The sequence below is a fragment of the Tigriopus californicus genome, chromosome 3 (assembly GCF_007210705.1).
Source record: "Tigriopus californicus strain San Diego chromosome 3, Tcal_SD_v2.1, whole genome shotgun sequence".
In the NCBI taxonomy this organism is placed as follows: domain Eukaryota; kingdom Metazoa; phylum Arthropoda; class Copepoda; order Harpacticoida; family Harpacticidae; genus Tigriopus; species Tigriopus californicus.
The window spans coordinates 12,919,550-12,939,819 of NC_081442.1; the positions used below are offsets into that span (position 1 = coordinate 12,919,550).

The 20,270-nt window shown below is 40.2% G+C and overlaps 1 protein-coding gene and 1 long non-coding RNA gene across 6 annotated transcripts in view; one reads left to right on the top strand and one right to left on the bottom strand.

Annotated features, from left to right (window-relative positions):
- The first annotated feature begins 1,500 nt into the window (after positions 1 to 1,500).
- Positions 1,501 to 20,270, top strand: part of LOC131877915 (cGMP-dependent 3',5'-cyclic phosphodiesterase-like) — a 22,778-nt gene continuing 4,008 nt past the window's right edge. The window contains exons 1-10 of one of the 5 annotated variants that reach the window (XM_059223755.1): positions 1,501 to 2,080; positions 10,016 to 10,180; positions 10,928 to 11,062; positions 12,532 to 12,833; positions 13,102 to 13,211; positions 13,295 to 13,503; positions 16,004 to 16,146; positions 16,454 to 16,679; positions 17,968 to 18,009; positions 18,200 to 18,363. In XM_059223755.1, the coding sequence (XP_059079738.1) occupies positions 10,028 to 10,180; positions 10,928 to 11,062; positions 12,532 to 12,833; positions 13,102 to 13,211; positions 13,295 to 13,503; positions 16,004 to 16,146; positions 16,454 to 16,679; positions 17,968 to 18,009; positions 18,200 to 18,363 (1,484 nt within the window). In that variant the 5' untranslated portion in view covers positions 1,501 to 2,080; positions 10,016 to 10,027. Of the gene's footprint in view, positions 2,081 to 4,753; positions 5,063 to 10,015; positions 10,181 to 10,927; positions 11,063 to 11,881; positions 12,156 to 12,531; positions 12,834 to 13,101; positions 13,212 to 13,294; positions 13,504 to 16,003; positions 16,147 to 16,453; positions 16,680 to 17,967; positions 18,010 to 18,199; positions 18,364 to 20,270 lie in introns of those variants that run through there. The other 4 variants (XM_059223753.1, XM_059223754.1, XM_059223756.1 and 1 more) reach the window with 4 other exon arrangements.
- On the bottom strand, positions 19,427 to 20,028 carry LOC131877917 (uncharacterized). The gene is made up of 2 exons (XR_009372928.1): positions 19,754 to 20,028; positions 19,427 to 19,667 (listed from the first exon to the last, which is right to left on the bottom strand). It is a non-coding gene; the product is annotated as an uncharacterized LOC131877917 (long non-coding RNA).

Here is a 20,270-nt window from a genome sequence, read left to right on the forward strand (position 1 = left end):
GCATTGGACGTGCAGGGCGGAGTCTCATGCCTTAAATGATGGGTGGTAATTTTTTTGTGATAGAATAATAAACTTTTGCTAGCTTGAAGAGTCTTCAATTAAGAAACTGAACCACCGCTCTCAGTTTCCGTCGTAAAATATGTCTTGTAATCCATTTTTATTGGTCAAACCACTTTTTGAGCGTCGTGAACATAACCATTGTTATGGAGCTATCTTTTCTCAGGACCCCTGAACTGGCTCTAGAAATTTCCTTCCCCCTTTTACGTTGATCGGGCTGAAGTGGCAGAAGCCTGGCGGGAATTATTCCTCTTACGCAACATACACGATGTACAGGATGCTAAATGATTCATGAAATCCGGAAAAAAATCATTACAACACCCATAGGACATTGGAGGCTGTTTTTGCACTTGTTTGCAAGGCCAAGGCTGATTTTGTTATGTTCTACTTAAATACATAGAGGAAGTTTCTGGTCCTTAGAACTAGAGAAATGTTCCTCACATCATTGACTCAAAGACAGCTGGGGGATGCATTGGAAGCAACGCAGACAAAGAACTGGTTGAGTGAGAGAAGTTAAAACTTGCGTTATATTATCGAGAAAAGTTCATGTTGCAAGAAAAAAATGAACTTAGATTAAGGGAGACACTACAAATTACTGCCTTTGAAATGAATGCATTAAACATGAGCAGTATTGGGGGAAGTAACCCAATGGGTGCATAAATATCTACTATTGTTTATATGGACATTCATTTGGGAAGCAAAATGAATGAAACGGCGAGGAAAAGGTGTTTGTTCATGTTTACTGCCCTCATTTGAGCTATCCTGCCATTCCATGCAAAGCAAGAGGATAGGCGATTGTTGCAAATACTTATCTTGGGACAGGAATATAGTTGCATTGATGGTACTATCAATTTGATTGTAGAACTATGATGCCAATTGACAAGGATCATCTACTCAAATGATATCATTATGCCGTTAAATGATGTAGTCCGACTAGCGTTGAAAATCATTGGAATTTGCTACCTTTAACATTAACAACGGCTGGAGCCGCGAGCTATTAAATGTATTCCCAAAGCATGAAGCACTCCCTGTTGGCTTAATTTGTATTGAGTTGGCCCTTAAACAACGAGCTTTCAGATGAAATGGAATTTGCCCGTCCATGACCACACGTCGAAGCTAGTAAGACGTAGAAATGCCAGTTTGATTGATATGAGAATACATCTCAATCCCACTTTCTCGAATGAGATCCAAGGGCAAAAAATGCAGAGGGAAAATGTTTGATAACGGTTAGCGAAAAATATCCACCATTAACAAAGTGAAAATCTCGTGTGCGCACAGAATGCACAAGCAATTACTTAAGGGCTCAAGTTAAGAGTGTGTTTGGGTAGAAATGAGCAGGTTTCTTGTACACTTGAAGCCATGAATGATTCTCCCTTGGATATCACTGAGTTGGCACAAACCTCGTTCCCATCCCTCTGCAATCGCATCTCATGAATTGGCGATTTTTCTAGAGTTTCTAGGTTCTCCTGTGAATCTCTCAATGCTGCCAACAATCCCTTCACTTCCATCTTTTCACTGTTGCCTCTCTGCTTTAATAGCATCAAGCACAAATGAGTGATGCATTCAGATTCCCCCCGGGTCCCAAGTTGGCGAATTGAGGTGTGAGAATTGCAGAGGGAAATGGAACATTGCTAGAGGAGAAAGCTGCCCAAAGGCTTGTGAGACAAGGGAGCGAGCAAGCGAGAACTTTGGAGGCGGCGACCACCACGGAAAAAGGGAAAGCTGTCCAATGCAACCAAAATTCAAGATGTAGTCTTCAAATTTTCTCTACACACAGGTACTGAGTCATTCAAAGGCCGGAATGGACTGGTCTTCTTGAGGAAGGCTCGGGCTGTTGACGTGTTCGTGGTTTCGAGGTCAATGTGGAGGATTGAGCGGTTGACTTGGTGTTGGTAAATGTAGAGCATTGGGCTGGTTGGCCTCAAACATTTTCGGCGAAGTAATGGGTGAATAATCATTAGAATAGTGGCAGTTGACGGGGACAAGTTCGTCCAACGAGGGACTCTGCGATAACTAGCGAAAGGTAAGAATCAATAAACTAGTGTTGGGGCTTAATAGTTGTTGTGAGTTGTATTTGACGATAAATCCAAGTGTTGATACATTTACATGAAGGGTTGGATATCTAGGGAAATCAAGATTTCATCAACCCTACATTCAAGGACTAACTAGGTCTGCCAACTCAAATTTCATATAAAGATTGAAAGGTAATAAATAGACGAATGATAACCTTTCATTTTAATAGTACTGGGGATGACATTCCCTGTAGCGGTTAGAAAAGCCCCTGAAAAACCAAACCAAACCAAAAAAAAGATACTCAGATCTAAGATATGTTGTTTCCTCACAAATTCTTACGATATGAGCCATCGAGCAGATTTTGCTAGGTTGCGATTTTACCTACCCTTTGCTATGTACATTGATAAATTAAAAGATGTTTTAATTGACACGTGACAGTTTTTAGAAAACTAAGGAGACATTTAGGCAAATTCTGACTGGCACACTTGTTTGCTGATACCAGAGCTTGCTCAAATGCTTGAACATGGTATCACTTAACTAGGAAACATGATACACATGCCTCACCAAAACCCAACTTTTGAAACATAAAATCGCTCTGATTTTCAACGAATGCAAGTGTATCAAGAAAGATATGTAAAACCAAAATTTCCCACTCAAGGGACGTTGCATACCACAGCACCCTCAACTGCATTTTTTTATGGCGGGCAGGATCATTTATATTCCATGACCCATAAAAGCTCGTCTTGCAAGCTATTTTTTGTGCCCTGTCTCATCGTAAATGTCCATTTTTAATGGAAACCTAACCTTGGGGATGAGTAGCCAATTTCCCTGAATCATTTTTCTTACTTGAAAAGGTCTTTGTCACCCCCTGTCTGTGCCAATCATTCACATCATGGTATCCTTAAACTTGAACCAAAAACGATACTTGTTGAAATGATCGGATGCAAATAATGCGATAAATTTTGCCGAAACACGAACCAAGAAGCTTGCAAGTTTCTTCCTTGCATGTAAGTACAAATCTTGCCAAAGAAAGAAAAAGACCGTCATGACAAAAGTGGAACTTTCATAGGGCCATTTCAAGCCAAGCAAGCATATCCATCCATTTTGCAAAGCATCCCAAATGTTATTCAGTTTCGGCAAGGCTGTTTGCATCTGTGAGAGTCAAAGATACATACTTAGTCATATACTTGTTATTTCCGACCATCTAAGACCATTTTATCACTTCAAAGACAGTAACAATCTCTATTACGACTCTCAATCGTGTCAGTAAATGTAGAATATTAAAACAATCCTTATAAACTTAAATGGCACAAATTAAGATTAGTTATGAACAAGGCTGTGATCTCAAGGCTGGAGAAAATATTCAATACACAGAAACGAAATGGAAAAAGTTAACTCGAGAGTCCATAAAACGGGGTTGGAGAAAAGTAATGAAAATCGTGGTTATTGCAGAAAGACAATGGTGCAGGTTGAGTAAATAACTACCTTGTCCATTAAACTCTCACCGTTAATGGAATGGTCTTGAACTTTTAAGCAAACCAGAATTTCAGGACCTTCCCGCTTCTGAGCTAGAGCTGTACATCGGATCCGACTTTTCGGATTCGAATTGGATTGAGCCCAAAAAGATCGAAATTTATTCGAAAATATCAATAACTGTTAATCTTCAATCAGATTAGGCACTTTCGAATTCAGATTTAGATTGGCTTGAATCCGATTCGGCTGATGGCTTTTGATTCATAATTAATTCGAAACTTTGAAAGCTCGCTGTTTTTTTTTCTTTTTTTACTTTTTTCAATAAGTCTTTTTGCGTAAATAAATGAATTAGAGCTTGGTGCATGTGTAGATTCAAAAAGCCACCTCACTCGAATTTCGAACTATTTTTTCATTGAATATTTTTTTTTTTACATTCAGTTCCATTTTGGTGAGGGTTTGTTGACATAAAAAACTGAGGATACCTTCTAATGGAGTTCGGATTTGAATGACGAATATTTATATCGGATTGGCTTGGTTCCGGAGGACAACTCTACTCAGAGCCTCCCACGGTTAATAATCAGGTTAATACAGTAGTCCCAATGAAAAACATGGACCTTTGTGTGCAGCTTTATTACGCATACATACGAGGGAGGGAGAAATTCATTATGGAACGTTCAATTAACGCCTGGGAAATTACTGAAACCGAAGCCGAAACAGAGAGCACCCTGTACTAGTAGTAGACTTGGTGGACATGCCGCGTTCTAGTATCCGAGAGACTCATTGTCCTCCCCCTCACCCAAATTCTGGCCTCAAAAGACCAAATTGATCAAGAATCAAATTTTGTCTCCCCATCTCCCCATCTCTCTCTCCATCCGACTCAATCCAGCCGTGTTCAAAAGCCGCCGGAGGGCGAAAAGCAATAGCTCGGAGAGTTCCTCCCTCTCCTTCTCCTTCTCGTTCTCCCTCTTCTCTTTCTCTTTCTTGCTACGTACGTACGTAAGTAAGTACGTATACATGCTCGTCTTTCTCGTTCTCCCAGGAATCTTCGCTGCTCACTTTTCTCGCCTCTCCGTTCTTCCGACACTCTCTGCCCACTAGTTGTGAGTGAGTGTGTGTGTGTGTGTATTACACAGACATACAGACAGACACACAGACAGACACACACATCGTCGGCTCAATCCGTTTTGGGAGGGGGCATCTCGCCCTCAGGAGTCCGACAAGTCCTACACTCGAAACATAACACACTCACACTCACATTGAACAGTCCATACGTCACTTTTAGAATGGAGAGAGAACATGCGTCAGTTTTGTGAAGACGCCTGGATGATCAACGACAAGTTTTCTAGTTTTCTCTCCACATCTCCACGTGAAACGAGCACTAAAGATACCACCTGATCCATTGGTTTGGGTCCCTATCTTTGCTTACTTCAAGACCGCTCTGGAAGACGATTTGGGATTGATTTTCAGTGTACGTACTCGTTCATGCACCTTGTACAGGTGTTTCTAGTCAGACCAACAGGTAAGAAGACTTGCACAAAGAACTCTTTGAAGACGCATCCAGCCCTTAATAGTTTGATGATGATGATGATGATGATGATGATGCGAATGCTTAAAGGCGCGTTATCAATTCTGCAATATCCAGGCCAACTTTGTTTATACTCCAATTACCTGTATGTTTGCCATGTCAATAAGACAGAACTTTTATGACCTACCCATTGGAAAGTACAGTGGGACGACATACTTAATATTCGCTTTGAATATCCTCGCTACGTAGTGTATGCCATTGAGAGATGCAGTCGATAGGTGTGTGTGCTTATCGTTTTGTATCCGATGGATAAGGAGCAATCTGCCCTTGGATGGATCATATTGGTGTGGACTGAGCAAACATCAACGACGACGACGACGACGACGACGAGCCCGGTGGTGTCGCTCTAATGAAGTGCTATTATCCAGCTCAAAAAAGGCTCCTCTCGACCGGGCTTTTATATTTGTACTCCTATGCCCATAGAGACAAGACATGAAAGAGATGAGTGGGAACCACGATTTGCTGACAATGGACCAAAGAGATACTAGCCTTGAGGACAGCTTAGAAACGTAGCGTGCACAGATTGATATGCTGTTCCCTCAAGTTGTCGTGAAGGTCCAGGATGTCAGTTGAATCTAATGACATCTTTTGATAAGACGAAGTTGTTTGAATGGCATTTGAACTATTGAATGGAAACACTCTTGTTTAGTCGAAAGTGTCAAGTTTGCTTTTTTTTTATCAAATTCGCTCATGTCATCTCTCCGACGATCTGAATCGTAAATGAGTTATTGAACCCTTGAGGTAACTTATCAAACAAATTAAAAAGATGGATTTGATGTTGATTTGAAGGGATTTTGATTGGGACTTCACTCGGTTTCTTCCTTTTTTAGCTTAGGTTGGGGTCCCATAAAACCCGCCAAAATGTCGAAATCTAGGTTCACTTCAAAGCCTTTAATTCAAGACCGTTGAAACTCAAAGGATAATAAAAGTTTAGTAACCCCCTTGAGACAATCGCGATAAATGACCAAGGAAATGATTGGACTGAAAATGGAGCTTTGACATTTTGGTAAATGAAACGCGATAAAAAGTGTGTCAAAAACGTGTTTTTTGGCCTTTGATCCCTACCTAAAAATGAAATGCAATTTGAATGCTCTTGAAACTGGTGTTATTTGTTCAGAGTTCTTTGGGGAATAACTTCATGCAACCTTTAGAAATGGTACTACTTTTTGTAACTTTATAACTTTATTACATGTTGCATGATCAAGAAAAATGAGTTTTTGTTAAAAAAAACTTCCCCTCCACAACGCTGAACATTTTCATCCTTTCGATTTCGATTTTACCAAACCACTTTGTCTGTCTTTCACTCAAAATAGAAACCACTAACGATGGCACTCCTCCCCGTTGGGATTTCCTTTCACAAATGAAGTCATTAATCCAATCTTGACTATCTGCTTAGTTAGCAATTAAGTACACCCAATTGAGCAAGAAACCAAAATCGTTGTAATTAGTCAAAGGCTTGAACAACTCCAAGATAAATTTCCCACTTAAAGTGACGCTTGAAAGTTCAACACTCGATTTCACACGCGTTTGTTTCTCGAACAAACTCGAAGATTTACCCCAGCTTACCATAAGACAAATATTCAAAAGAACAAAGCATTACCAATAGGAGCTCAAGTAGGAGTTTGTGTCGCACTGAACGCTTTTTGGCCTTGCTTTTACATGATTCGTCATAATGGTGATTGTGGTTCAGGATTTGGTTCCAGCACCAATTCATTGCGATTTAAGTATAAGTGCATCTCTGTTCCTTTGTTCCGAACCATTGGGTGGGAGAAACATTGGAAGCGCCCTCCGGAGGTCAATTACAAAATTACTTGGTCAATATTGAAGTCACGTCAATATCAAGCATGGAAGCTGGTTGACTTTTACCATCAGCTTCCTGTACTATGTGAATACGAGTACCTCGTTTCGGTCCCAACCCTTCTTAAGCACCCATGGAACAATATTCAACGAATTGGCTTGGCCCCTAACGTGACGAACGGAGAAAAACTACAGCCTCCAATTCAGATGTACTCGTAGTTGTAGATAATGGACCTGATATGATCGTTGGAGATGTTTATGTCGAGAATATTCATAGGCTTTTGGATCACAAGAATTCAGCAACAGGGTTTCCCCTTCTCCTAATTTCCTCCAAGATTCTACTGAAGTTTTAGCAACATGCTTTGAAGGAGTAAAAATTAACATTTTTGATCCAATTGGTAATATTTTGACACCTGAGAACAGAAAAAGTGGTGTTGTAACTTTAATTAATAGTCTCAATAAAGCAAAATAAATACAGGCTAAGATTTCATATGTTTTGATAAAAATATACTGAAATGAGATCCCGACCAAAAGTGGTGTACAATATCTAAATCGATTATATTTCTCCATTACTACTTAGCCTTTATTTTGTTTGAACTCTTTGCATATATTGATTCACGTAGATAATGTAGATTTATACCTACATTAGTCCATCTTTCTACATTTCTTTGTTGCGATCTCTCTGCATAGTTGTACCGTTCAATAATAACGGCATGAAAAATGAACACTTGATCGAGAATTTCACCTGTTTTATCATACAAATGAAAAGACTCTAACAAGCAGCATCGCCTGACACTGGAGGACATTTATTACCTTATGAGTAAATGACCTCCCAAAAGTGGAGATGTTGCGTGAGTGAAGCCTGTATCTTGGTCTCCTGTAAAGAATTAACAGGGCTAAAATGAAAACAAAATCTTAAAATAAATAGCAAATTCATCCGAGCTCTACTTATGATAAAGGTCAAATGTGGCGTTAGTAGAATTGCTAGCACGGTGCGTCCGCATGAGTACTGAATAACATGAGCCTTTTGTGGCCAAAGGGACGCGGAGAATCATGGTCGAGTTACTAATGAAAGTGGATGGCACACGGTCGCATGTTTGGGGGTCATTCGTCCATGCATATATTGCTTAGCCTTCTCGGTATTTGTTCTTTTTTTCCTCGAGCAAACGAGTTGGAAATGGATAAAGGACAACTGAAAGGGCTACAAAAATGAAACAACGCGCATTCAGTCATCTCTATAAATGTGAATTTGTGATACAACGTTTCCAGAAATGCAGGCCATTTAGTTTGCATTGTGATAAGCAACACTTGGCAAAATACTTTTGATCTTCATTTCGTTTTTATTAGCACGGCATTACTTGATTGATCACTTGATGCCCAATTGAAAGCCCGTCCAGGCCCTGACGTAATAGGCATATCCGCCCAATTTTGGGCTGGGATCACATTTCAGAGAATGCGTGAATTAAACAGTTCCCTAAAATCCCAAACACGGCTAGGTTTCTGCAACTGTGCACTTGAGGCTTATCTTGAAATATATGTGAACTTGGACGTTGAAATAGGGTCAGATGTTATCTTCATCTCATTGCCTTCCCTCTCTCATCTGAGATGATGAAAAATGCTCACATCTCAATTCATTTGTAACGTACTTTTCCACCATTGAACTAGTAGGGACGATTGAGATTTTGAATGATCGAGAAGTTGACTTCTGATTTTGAATGATCGAGAAGTTGACTTCTGATCCAAGACATTTGGGAATTTCTAGGAGCGAAGCCGGCTTCTGTCTGAGTCGCCGGCTCCCATTCTGAACGGGAGGGGAAACCTTATTTATTTGAACCTTGACCTTTTAGCGTCTGAAATGAAGCAACGATCAAATTCATCCCTTTTCAAGTTTTCAAACTTTTTAGGCCCTATATACAAAAAAGCAGAAATGTACCTAAAAACCTTGAGGTACAAAATCTGCATTGCAAAATTGGATATGGGCAGATTTCCCCCGTCATAATAATACCCTGAACATTGTAGTTCGCTCTTGAGGCGCTTTCTCCGTTGATGTGCGTAATAAATTGTTATTCATACAACAAAACGTCCTTAACTTTCAACCCAAATTCTCAAAATGTTTGGCCTTGGAGCACTCTGATAAAGGTTTCCAGTTGTTTATTCCAAGTCAGAATTTGAAATGCTGAATACAATGTCGAGATCTCAAGGCTCCTTCGTGGAATATACTCAATTTCGCGAGGCAGAAAGTGAGGCCCGAACTGAAAATCAGGGTGGCCAATTTGAGAATCCTGGAGCCGAAAAAACTCGCCCAAACTTTGACCTTCCCCGGTTCCACTAGGGGCCAAGGCCACGAACTTAGTATAATATTTCGAAAAAAAACGGGAATTAGAAACACTATCGTTTTTCACATGTTCCAAGATCTTGAAAAAAGGGCCGATTTGAACACTTTCGTCTTGAACTGCATTGCGCCAAGAATGGACTTGACACAGAGCTACAGCTCACTTTAAACAAGAGGAAGACCTGACGGAAAGATGCAATTGCTTTGGAATTAGGCGGGTATATTCATTCTATGACACCATTAATATCATTTCAAGGAGGCGCTCAGGCAAAATCGCCGTTTTTGTTAATGCGGCAAACCATCCATCCATGGGTTAAACGAAGTACATATACCTATTGGCATCGACCCAAATGGGTTAAAACGCCACGCCAAATTAATTGACCAATCAAAATACATCCTGATTTTCAGTTCGATACCATAGTGACTGCAAGCTGCTTCTTTTAGTTTTTGAAAAAAACTGAAACATTCCGTACCGCACAAGATTCCTCTCTTTCGACAATCAATCAACCCTCTTGATATCCCAAAAGATTCCGTCGTCGTTGTGCATGGGAGAATTGGGTGTTTTAGGACTGTGTCAAACAAGATAATTTAGTCCCTCTTGCGGCTCTTCTGAAGCAACAAAAAATAAAACAATGCAGTAGGGTGACTGTAATTCGGACGGACCGTTTCCGCTCCAGGATTCTTTTGTCTAGACTGGTTTCTTCATGAGGTCAGCGTCTCTGTCTTGACTTAATCTTAGATTCCTGGGATTCTTTTAGTGATGTGACCCAATGCCGAGTGCCCCAACGGATTATCACACCATGGAACAAAGCGTTCAAGGCCAAAGATTGTCCCCCACGTCCACCAATAAGGGTCTTCTGGACCTGGTGATCAAGATCCAAGACAAGAATGCCGATGACATTCAGAAGGAGATCAATAAACATGTGAGTAGCAGAGCAGAATGCCTGAAGCATCGTAAAAGATTGAGTTTCTCCAAACAAACTGCTTGAACTTTAAGGAAAATGGCGAATTTTACGTTTTGGTGCTTTGATCAAAACATTTTGAAATTAAAGATTGGAAACTCATATTAAAGAACACAGCGTGCTGCTATTACCAATGTTCATTAGTATTGTATTGTATTGTATTGTATTGTATTGTATGTTCGTCCATTCCAACACCAAAAGTAGGCGATAAAGGAATATAGGAATAAAAGGTATTGGGTAATAAATAAATAAAGGACTGAGTTGGTACCATCGTCAGTACACACTGCTTTATTCCTGGTATATTCTCTACAACCGTTAACTGCTTTTGTATGACAGCTTATTTACCTGTGCAAAATTATTTCAATTTTTTCCACGTTGTCTGGCTTTCAAATTCATTTTTCTCCCTTTTAATCATCTGCTCACAACTCAAAGACAGTCTAGACGAAAAAAATGCCACCTTTTCACAACAAACAATTGTTTGAAAGTACAGTAATTGCCAGAATATTTCCGAAAAGTCCGCCCGGAATATAGCTATTCCCTTTTGCTCCTGTCTTTGCACCATCGGCCTGGGTATTCAACAGTTACTCATCTAATAATCGTCTGGCAATAACTCTCTCAATTCACTCTATCATTCAGTCACCTAAGATTAATGAAGATTACCCACTTGTGATATGTATTCTCGAACTCTTTCCCTTTCCCTCGGATCAGCTGGCTGAAGCTACTGGAGCCGAGGTGTGCTTTATCGTTCCATCTCGATTCATCGATGTCCACCAGGATTCTCAACGCATGCTTTATCTCTCCGTGATTGGAACGGAAGCCAGGAAATCCCCAATTCGATTGGAGGTAAGCCACTACTTGTCACACCAGGGAATCTCATCAACAATGCCACTAGCACCAACTCTACTTCACCCCCCCACACCCACACACCCATACACACACACACTCACCAATCTCTTGAGAAATGACAGAAGAGTTTCGAGCCGCAATGTGGATGCTTTAACGAGTTGGATGTTGGATGGAGAGAGAAGTCGCGAGAGATTATATTGTCAGGGCGGCATTTGGACCACAATGAAACGAACGGACAAGGAGCCGAAGTAGGCCATGAGGTGAATTATATCCTCGTTAGCCCAGTTCTTCGTTCATGAGAATACAAATTTTACCGTGACGTGACAGGAGCTTTTTCAAATTGGGAGCCTCACAATACGAGCAGATTACGACTGAGTTAATTAACAAGACAATAAACGAGTCTTGATTTTCTACCGCTCACTCAATATTGAATACAGAGGCTTTTGGCTAGCATATCATCCAATCAAGAGCGGAGATGAATGAACTTTCCGTGAAGGCTGTCTGGAAAGGTCATCTGGCCAATATCTGTCGGAGAAAACATCGAGTTTCTGTGACTTAAATTATTACTGCCGGATGTAAGAACCGAAAAACTTTGGCCGTAATAAAAGGAAGCAAAACACCGTGAGAGAAAAAAAAAGTTTATCAATTTAACCCCGCCAGGGCTGCCAATATCAAGCCAGACCGAGTATATATATATATGTACCAAGCACAACTTTTAGAGTACATTTTTGTTGAATCAAACCAAGCCTCTTGAACCTCATTCGATCTTTGTCTTATTCATGAATTGTTCAAGACGACTCCAGGGTCCATTTAGGGCCCTTTTCTTGATACGAGTGTCTCTCATGAAGTCTTTGAAAGCTCCATACCTCCGTGATATTCCCAGTTGACGGTACTTAAGTGGCGTCTGTTTCAATTTCAACTCTACTTCCAACGACCCTCAGAGCGTTGCAGAACGACCTACAAAAGGCTTTCGAGGGCATCTGTGAGTTTTCACTCCACTTACTCTGCAGTAGCCTTTTATCTTGACGTGTATCTCCTGGTTCGAAAACGGCCTCGCTCTTCTTGACATTCGTTTTTTCCTCATCTGTTGGTGAGTTTTCCCCCTTGTCAATTTGGCCCATTATCGTTTGAAGGAGACGCTTTGAGATCCAATTCGGTTGAACAAGTAACAATGTTGGAAAGGGAGGGGGGGGGGGGAGGGGAGGGCTGGCTCGTAATTGATGACAAGGCGAAATAACTCCTCGTTGTAATGGTTCTCATTATGAGTGGAGTCGAACTCGGAACCCGAGCCAAAATCAACATGCTTTGGGCTGCGTGTCATTGGTCCAATTTCCAATTAAGTATGCTGGTTGTCGGTCCTCACGGATGATGCATCAGTCAGATTAATGCACGCAGATAGTGAGACTGGCTTGAAATTCGAAGCCGATCTTCGCTTGACTTGAGGAGGATACTCGTTTCATTTTCAGGGCGATGAGTTCTTGTTCCCCGAGGAGAAAGCTTTCGCTTCACTGACGAAACCTCAGTTTCTGGATGACCTGACCGCGAGACAAATTGAAACTTTGGAGGGTATTCTGTCCACGTCCATTCAGTCCTTGATGGCGGTTCCGATCCAAAGAAGATTTAGCCCCACCACCACGCCCCATGCTCACGATCAACAGTGGTCTGGGGTGGATTGTGCCAAATATGAGACGCCTTTGATCACCTGCCTAGTGAACAAACCTACAGAATTCAATCAGAGTGATATCAACATTGTCCAAGAGTGCCTTGAGTACGTAAGAATGGTTGAAGTTTTTCGTATATGTATTTTACGATTCAGAAAGCATAAACTATTGTACTAAAATCTTAAGAATACCTATTCTGATTTTTAAATCATATAGCAACAAAAGAAATGTGTTTCGTCCTTTTGAATTTTGAATATCTTCCTAACTTATCCAAATGGAATTATCTCAAAGGAGGGAAGTTCCAAAGTTTTAGATCAAGCTATTCTCTCGAGTTCAAATCTAGATGTGGAACTTTGTTTTCCTTTTTCTTCCCAGAGTGACCAATGGTTTGCTGCTGAACACTTTGGCTTTGGAGGAAGAAAAACGTTTAAAACAACAATGCCAATCCCTCCTCTCCGTTGCCAGAAAATTGTTCACTCACCTCGGTAAGTCCACCTTAAAAGGCCTTGCCAGGAATATCTATCTTAGTAATCCGTGTGTGGTTTTTTTTTCTCGTTCATCCCAATAGACGATGTGAGCACATTGCTTCGTCTGATCATGTCCGAGGCTCGATCCTTGACCCAAGCTGCCAGGTGTTCCTTGTTTCTGCTGGACAACAAGTCCAATGAACTCATTGCCAAGGTCTTCGATGGAGACACTATGGAGGCGAGCTCGAACAAATCGGGGGCCAACCACAAAACCAGGGCCCTTACGCCAACCAGAAATGGATCGCCAGAGGTGAGGATAACAAAAGCAATGAAAGTGTAGAAGCCAACACTTTCGATTCGAACGGATGGGCGTGTGTTTGTGTTTTGATGGGAGCAGAGTACCTTCTAAGCAGAAAAATAGGCCTCCAGACGTTGGGGTTAGTGGTTGTGACCATAGAACAACAACCGGCGACTGGAAATCAAACCTGACCAAGTTGTCCAAATGCGGACTTGGGATTGAATTCAGTGGCTGTAAGCGGCATGTTGAGCGATCCAAATTGAGAGGTGAAGAGCCATGCTTGATGGACAAATACAAAGAAAATACATGGATCGCAAAGATTTTGTATGATTGAAAAGGGGTATCAGCCCATGGCTTTCCTTGCATATTGATTAAATTCAATGATTTTGAAAGTTTATTTGTGGGACAAGTCATACCCATCGCATTTTGCAACAAGTTGGCTCACAAATCTCAAGAAAGCGCACCTTTATGGGCCATTTTAGTGTACGTATGTTGGGCTAGGCTCATTACTAATAAGTTGAAGGATCTATGAGAATGGGTAATATTGATAATGACACCCAAAACCTAAGCTTATTGTCCATCAAATGTACTATAAAGATTAAGTTGTTATTTATGTTTCAAAGTCATCCTCGTGTTCTTTAAAAACCTTTATCATTGCGGATAGTATTTGAACGACAGTCGAATCATGAATTTAGCCAGCATATTTGTAGAATTTTCCTTATACGTTGACAAAGTGATTTTTTTTCTTCATTAAAACTGGTTTTCATGGGCTTAGATTTGCCTCTCATCAACGCAAGGGAAACCATGCCTTACTGATAGAAACTTGCCTCAACGGAAAATGAAACACACAAGAGGTGTAGTTTGTCTACTCTAAGCTTCATTTATTTAAATTACAAGACAAGAGACCCACTTTTTGTATTTGGTGTGCTAGGGTGGGAGGTGCGAACCTAGCCCTGCTAGAAGAGCTCCCATTATGTCATCCATATAAAACTGTGCTGGACAGTTTCATACTCCGTATGAGATTGGTTCTTTGTCTGTAAGTGTGGTTACTGACAGATTTTTTTTCGTGGCTTATTCACGTCATCGCTTAACCTCTTGACCCCTTCTTTGAACCCATCAAATTCTGCGTCACCTGTAATCGTCAACTCAGATTGGTTGAAGCATAAAGCAAAGCAGTTAAAAAGTCAAGCGGATAAGCCATGAAAATATATGCTATTGTCTTAAAGTTTCCTTGAGAAAAGTCAGGGAGGATCTCTCTCATGCCAGGAAATTGTGCTAACCACTGCACCACGTCTCCTCCCTTGAATGAATAGCTATTCTCCTCTACGTATGTATATGAACACCCAAATATGGCTTACAGATGGCTTAGAAGTTAGTACCTTTCCTAACGGACCCAAATAGGATTATCTTTTGAAGCCTTTTCTGGTTTTGAGTAGGATAGTTTTGTCTTTTCATCCTTTTATTGTATCTAATGAGCATCCATTCCATCTCTCTTCATTTCTTTCTTTTGCATTAAATGGACCATTATTGGTAACCAAAAACAACAGGATCACCATAACCCATGAAGTATTTTTCCAAAGCCCAATTCAGAGCAGACTTTGAGCCTTGCTGCAAGTTGGCTTTGATGTCATGCGATTTTCATGTGGAACAAAATAATCATTCTTTTGATACTACGGGTACGAGCATATTTGTGGTTGATGTTCAGGAACGAATTAATTGAATTTACCCGCAGTCACATCTCCTGGCAATGGTTGGTTGTCGAAATTCTCTCAATAATCTCAAATTCTATCAAGAGCTCAGGTCTTCATCTCACCAAGAGAATATGAATGTATCTTTCATTGTTTTCGTGATTAATTTATAAGAATGTAGATTATACGGCAAGTGGGTAAGAAATGATTACCCTTTTTAGTTTCTCGTGGGAAGGCACTGATTATGAAAATGGCAGTAAACGTTTTATCAATTCTTACTTCAATTGATCGACTTAATACTGATATCTCAACGTAGCTGGCGATTAGAAATGGTACCTATCATAATAATATGAATGTCAAATGTTATTTTCGAATTGTCTTGGCCAATGACACGAGGAAGGACATCTTAAAATATAATAATCCTGTTGGAGCAGGATGTCTAGATCTACATATTATCATATATCCACCAAAATTTGCCAAGAATAAATCTTAAAGATTGATTACCATAATTTGCAATCCAAAAATCAATTGTCTTCATTACGAGTGCTAAAATCTAACAATAAATCACTACCGCTCTGAGTACAAGCGTAATTACTTGCAATTTTGATTTTCTGGAAATTGGAAATATGATCGTAAGAGCAATTACATCGCCAATCAGAGAACACTCTGTGACCTGCCTTCAAGTTATGGAGCTTTGCTCTTTGAGCCTGACAGTCCAATAGCTAAGAATTATGATTGGCTCGTAAGGACTCGAATATCAGAGCCATCCGTTTCTGTCAGTATGTTTTATCAATGGGCCTCGTTTATTGCTCTCTCTTTTTCAGAATGGCCTCGAGGTCCGTCTGCCTTGCGATAAGGGAATCGCGGGTTACGTAGCCAGAACTGGAGAGATGCTGAATATACGGGATGCTCAAAGCCATCCACTCTTTTATCGCAATATTGACCAAGTAACTGGATTCAAAACAAGGTGAGGAAGACCCAAATGGATACCGAGTGATCACTTTTTTAGCATCCTAGTAAATACTGTCGCTCGGCTTATCTTAATCAGGCCAATTATCAATGAGTGGTGATGCGTTTTGTACCATGTGATAATCGCCTCTGAGCCCAAAGATATTGACCTCCCAAGCGCAGTACGTTGGAATTGGTGGAAGATAAGCCAAGTCGAGAGCTTCTTGGACATTGATGCCAAACGAGTTCCCGAAAGATCAACAAACACGCTTCATTATTTGGACGCACTTTGCTTCTGAACGCCGTGAATCTGTGCTTGCTTTCAGGTCTATTTTGTGCTTTCCCATCAAAGATGACCAAAAGGTCATCGGAGTGGCCGAGCTTTGTAACAAGACCACGGGTAGCCATTTCACCACGTTTGATGAAGAGATTGCCTCGGCTTTCAGTGCCTACTGCGGCATTTCTATTCTCCACAGCTTCATGTACAAGAAGGTGGCAGATGCCCAATATCGTAGCAAACTGTCCAATGAGCTCATGATGTATCACATGAAGGTAAGAATACATTTCCAAGCAAAAGTGCTCCCTCAGGTTTTTTAGATTGGCTCGAACTTTCCTTTCTCTCTTTCTTTCCTTGGGCTTGATTGACCAAAATTAACTCACCTTTCCCCAACGAATGATCAGTTGATAGATGTTTTGGCAATCGTTTTGAAGCTTTGTTACATGCCAGTAATTTGACAAGGCTGGTTGGGTCCAAGAATTTCTCTTCTTAAAAGTCTTTTTGATCCACTTAGTTTCAGGTGACTGAGCAAATATAATTTTCAAAACGTTTTGGACAAAAGGTGATTTGATCCAAAGACAACAATCATTCCATGCACAGAAGAAAAAGTACAATAATCAACAGCAATGTTAATCAAAGAAAATAAGTTATAAAATTTTGAATTGGATGTACCCTTGTGATTAGAAAACTCAATTTTTACATTCAAAGCATGAGTAAAACCTTTCCTATGGGCTGCAGTTCAATCCTTCAAAGGCAAATAATAATGATTTAAATAGTTCCCAATTTTAGTACATAATCGGTAATAAACGATTTACAAGGTCAATATCAACCACATCTCTTTGGAGAGTGCAAAGAAAGAGCTTATTTTGTTTTCATTTATATATTATATTTATTCAACATTTTTTGAAAATATACTTTGTAAAAAATGTCATTGTTATTTTTATTATTGACGCTTGCGTTTCTGCACCAACGAAACCTTCGAAATGGACGGATCAAGAAATATGATATTACAAAAAAATGTTCTCTTACAAGGGGTGCGCTCACCATGAATGAAAAAGATTCAATTGCCTGTGCTGGAATAATCGAATAGTCCCGAAAGATCTCCCTTAGGGGCTTCCTTTTCCCATTAATAACTCAACCGGATGCTTTAGCTCTGTTGAGCAATTTTGTTTTCCATTTCCCCAAGGTTGGATAAGCACCACTTTGTGCGAAGGTTGTCTATTGGCTATCTTGTAGTAGCCGAAGCCTCCTTGATCAAGGTCAAGATTGTCACAAACCCTGAAAGGCCCCAGCCAAAAAAAACTTCACTTTTTTCCTTTGACAAACTTTCAAGAGCTTTGGCAGCAACTTTTCTCTTACTGGCCTTTTTGAGCTTCCTGTCCCTCTCTTTCTCTCCCCGGCCTTGTTTTTTTTCCCTTCGGACCCAAATCCTTTCGGTTACTTTTTCCAGAGCTTCTTCTAAGTATGTGTCAGTATTCTCGGGTGCTTTAACCAAACTCTCTCACTGTGTGTCTGCGTGTGTGTGCCATTAATTATGCTCCCTTCTCGATTTTCCTTTCCCAGCAACACTCGCACACTAGACCGGATCAACTATTGAGCTTTCAGGTTGGTCCCGTTCTTCATTTCGCTTGTTCCAATGTTCCAGTTATTTCTCTCGTTGTTGTTGTTGTCGTCGTCGTTGTTGTTGTTGCTGCTCCCTTGGCAGTTGATTGACATTTGGGATTTGTTCGACTCGTTCTCAGACTTGCCTAGAACGCATGTTGATCGCTTCTTCGATGTATCTTTTTCTCCGCAGGTTATGGAGGAGGATGTCAATAAACTGGTTCTCGAATCCATTCCGTCGATCATGGACATTGATCGGGATTTCTGCAAATTTACCTTCGTCCCCAGGGTCATTGAGGAGACTCGAACCCCGGCTGTGGTCTTCTCCATGATGCAACATCTGGGCTTTATAAACAAGTGAGTTGTTCGTATTGGATGACTTTTACATACTCGTTTATGAACAGCCTGCAAAGATATCCATGGGTGTCTCATGTAAATAATTTGACCCATGGAACGTATTTGGTGCCAATAAACTCGTTGGTGAGATGACGGGGGAGAAAACCAATGAAGAACCAACCAACCACTCGGTTGTTGTTCTAAATATGGAAGCTTCTCTTCGACACTAAAAGGTTTTTTTCCTTCTTATATATGACAATTCTTATGGAAGGAAAAATAGCGGCGCAATAAGTCGACCACTGGTGCTTTCGCTTTTTTCATCAAGCTAATTTCCAATGCTTGTTCAATCCCTTCTCAAACTCTGTACATGATTAAATAAATCTACTGTGTTTACAAATACATCAAAGACGATGATGATCCATTGTTGAAAGAATTGGAAACTTGTGCTTTCATCGAAGGAACATTTTAGCTTTTTTGAACGACAGTTGGCGATGCACTCTGATATTGATGAGACGAAGCGAAAAATGTCTATTATGTTTATTGTTTCAGCTCATGATTAGTTTTTGATATATGCGACTATCATGTATTTTATTTCAACATGCATACATTTGCCATAATCTAAAATTGCATCTACTATCAATAACCTTTAGATCAATTTGCCTAAAGTCAGAACTTTCAATTGAATTTTCATTCAAGATTCGGATCCTTGGATTCATCTTAACATTTTGCATGTTCGTTCACAAATATTCCTAAAACTTGAACCACTTTTTTCTCGCGAATACCGCTAGATGAAAATTGAGCAAGCTTTCCTTCCTTCATTTTGCTGGAATTTGTAGCAATAAGAACCATCCTCTGCTTTGTTTTTTCGGGATGTATTCAAAACTCACTTTTTTTGATCACTTAGTTGTTTTCAGCACCAAAAGCAATTTTTTTGTGGTCGCAATACGGAGATTTTCCGAATGCTAAATGTGTTTACGTCTTTCCCTGACAAGTAAACGTCTGAAAGTGATACACTTCAGACCAAGAGTGATGAATCTCTCTTCTGGCATGAATCCATGCTCTCACATGAAATGCACATAGAATATAAAAAATCAACACAACAGCTATTTTGTTTTAATCCTGAAATTTTGCAACAAACAATGTTTTAACGTCTTGACACAATATTGTAATGAGGATTAATTTGATGCCACGACTCCTCAAAGCCTTTTTGAGCTCCGTTCTCGGCCTTCATCTTTAAGTCTTTGAAATCGCAGCCGGTGGAATATTTCAACCATTTCGATCGAGTTTTACTCACTTGTCGTAAGAACAGCTTTAAATGTTTGGTCCTATTAGAAATAAGGTACATCTTGATATGATTTTTTTAGTCGTTTTTTTAGTCGTTTGTGATGGGTTTTAAAAAAGTCCAACTTACCGATCAAACTTTGCCTGAATAGGGTGCATTTTGGGGCTCTGAGTAACTAGGTTCTTATCACTCGAACGAATATTTGAGTGTGTGGACGTGTTTGAGTATCTGAAACTCCCTTTAAGCCTTGGGCTCTGATTGTGAACTGAACAAGGTTCACGAAATGGACACTGATAAAGAGCTCAAACATCCTCATTTCCGTCCAGTTTCAATCACAAAAAGTCCAACGCCTAATTCAATTATCACAGAAAGACCCGATTTGGACGGAAAACACACGCACGTCTTTTGCACCGTAAAATTTGTCGTAATACTGATTTGATTTCAATAACAAAGGACAAGGTGGTCTGTCTTGATAAGAAATCCATTGAATGACTGACTGGAAACCTTTTAACTGGTAATAATAGTGCACCATACGTACGTACAATCACTTCGTTGGTTTGAACTGAAAAACCCTTGCAAAAGTTTTGGGTTTATTGTATGATATGGGAATAGGTCAGAATCAAAAGTAACGTAACTGGAAATATAT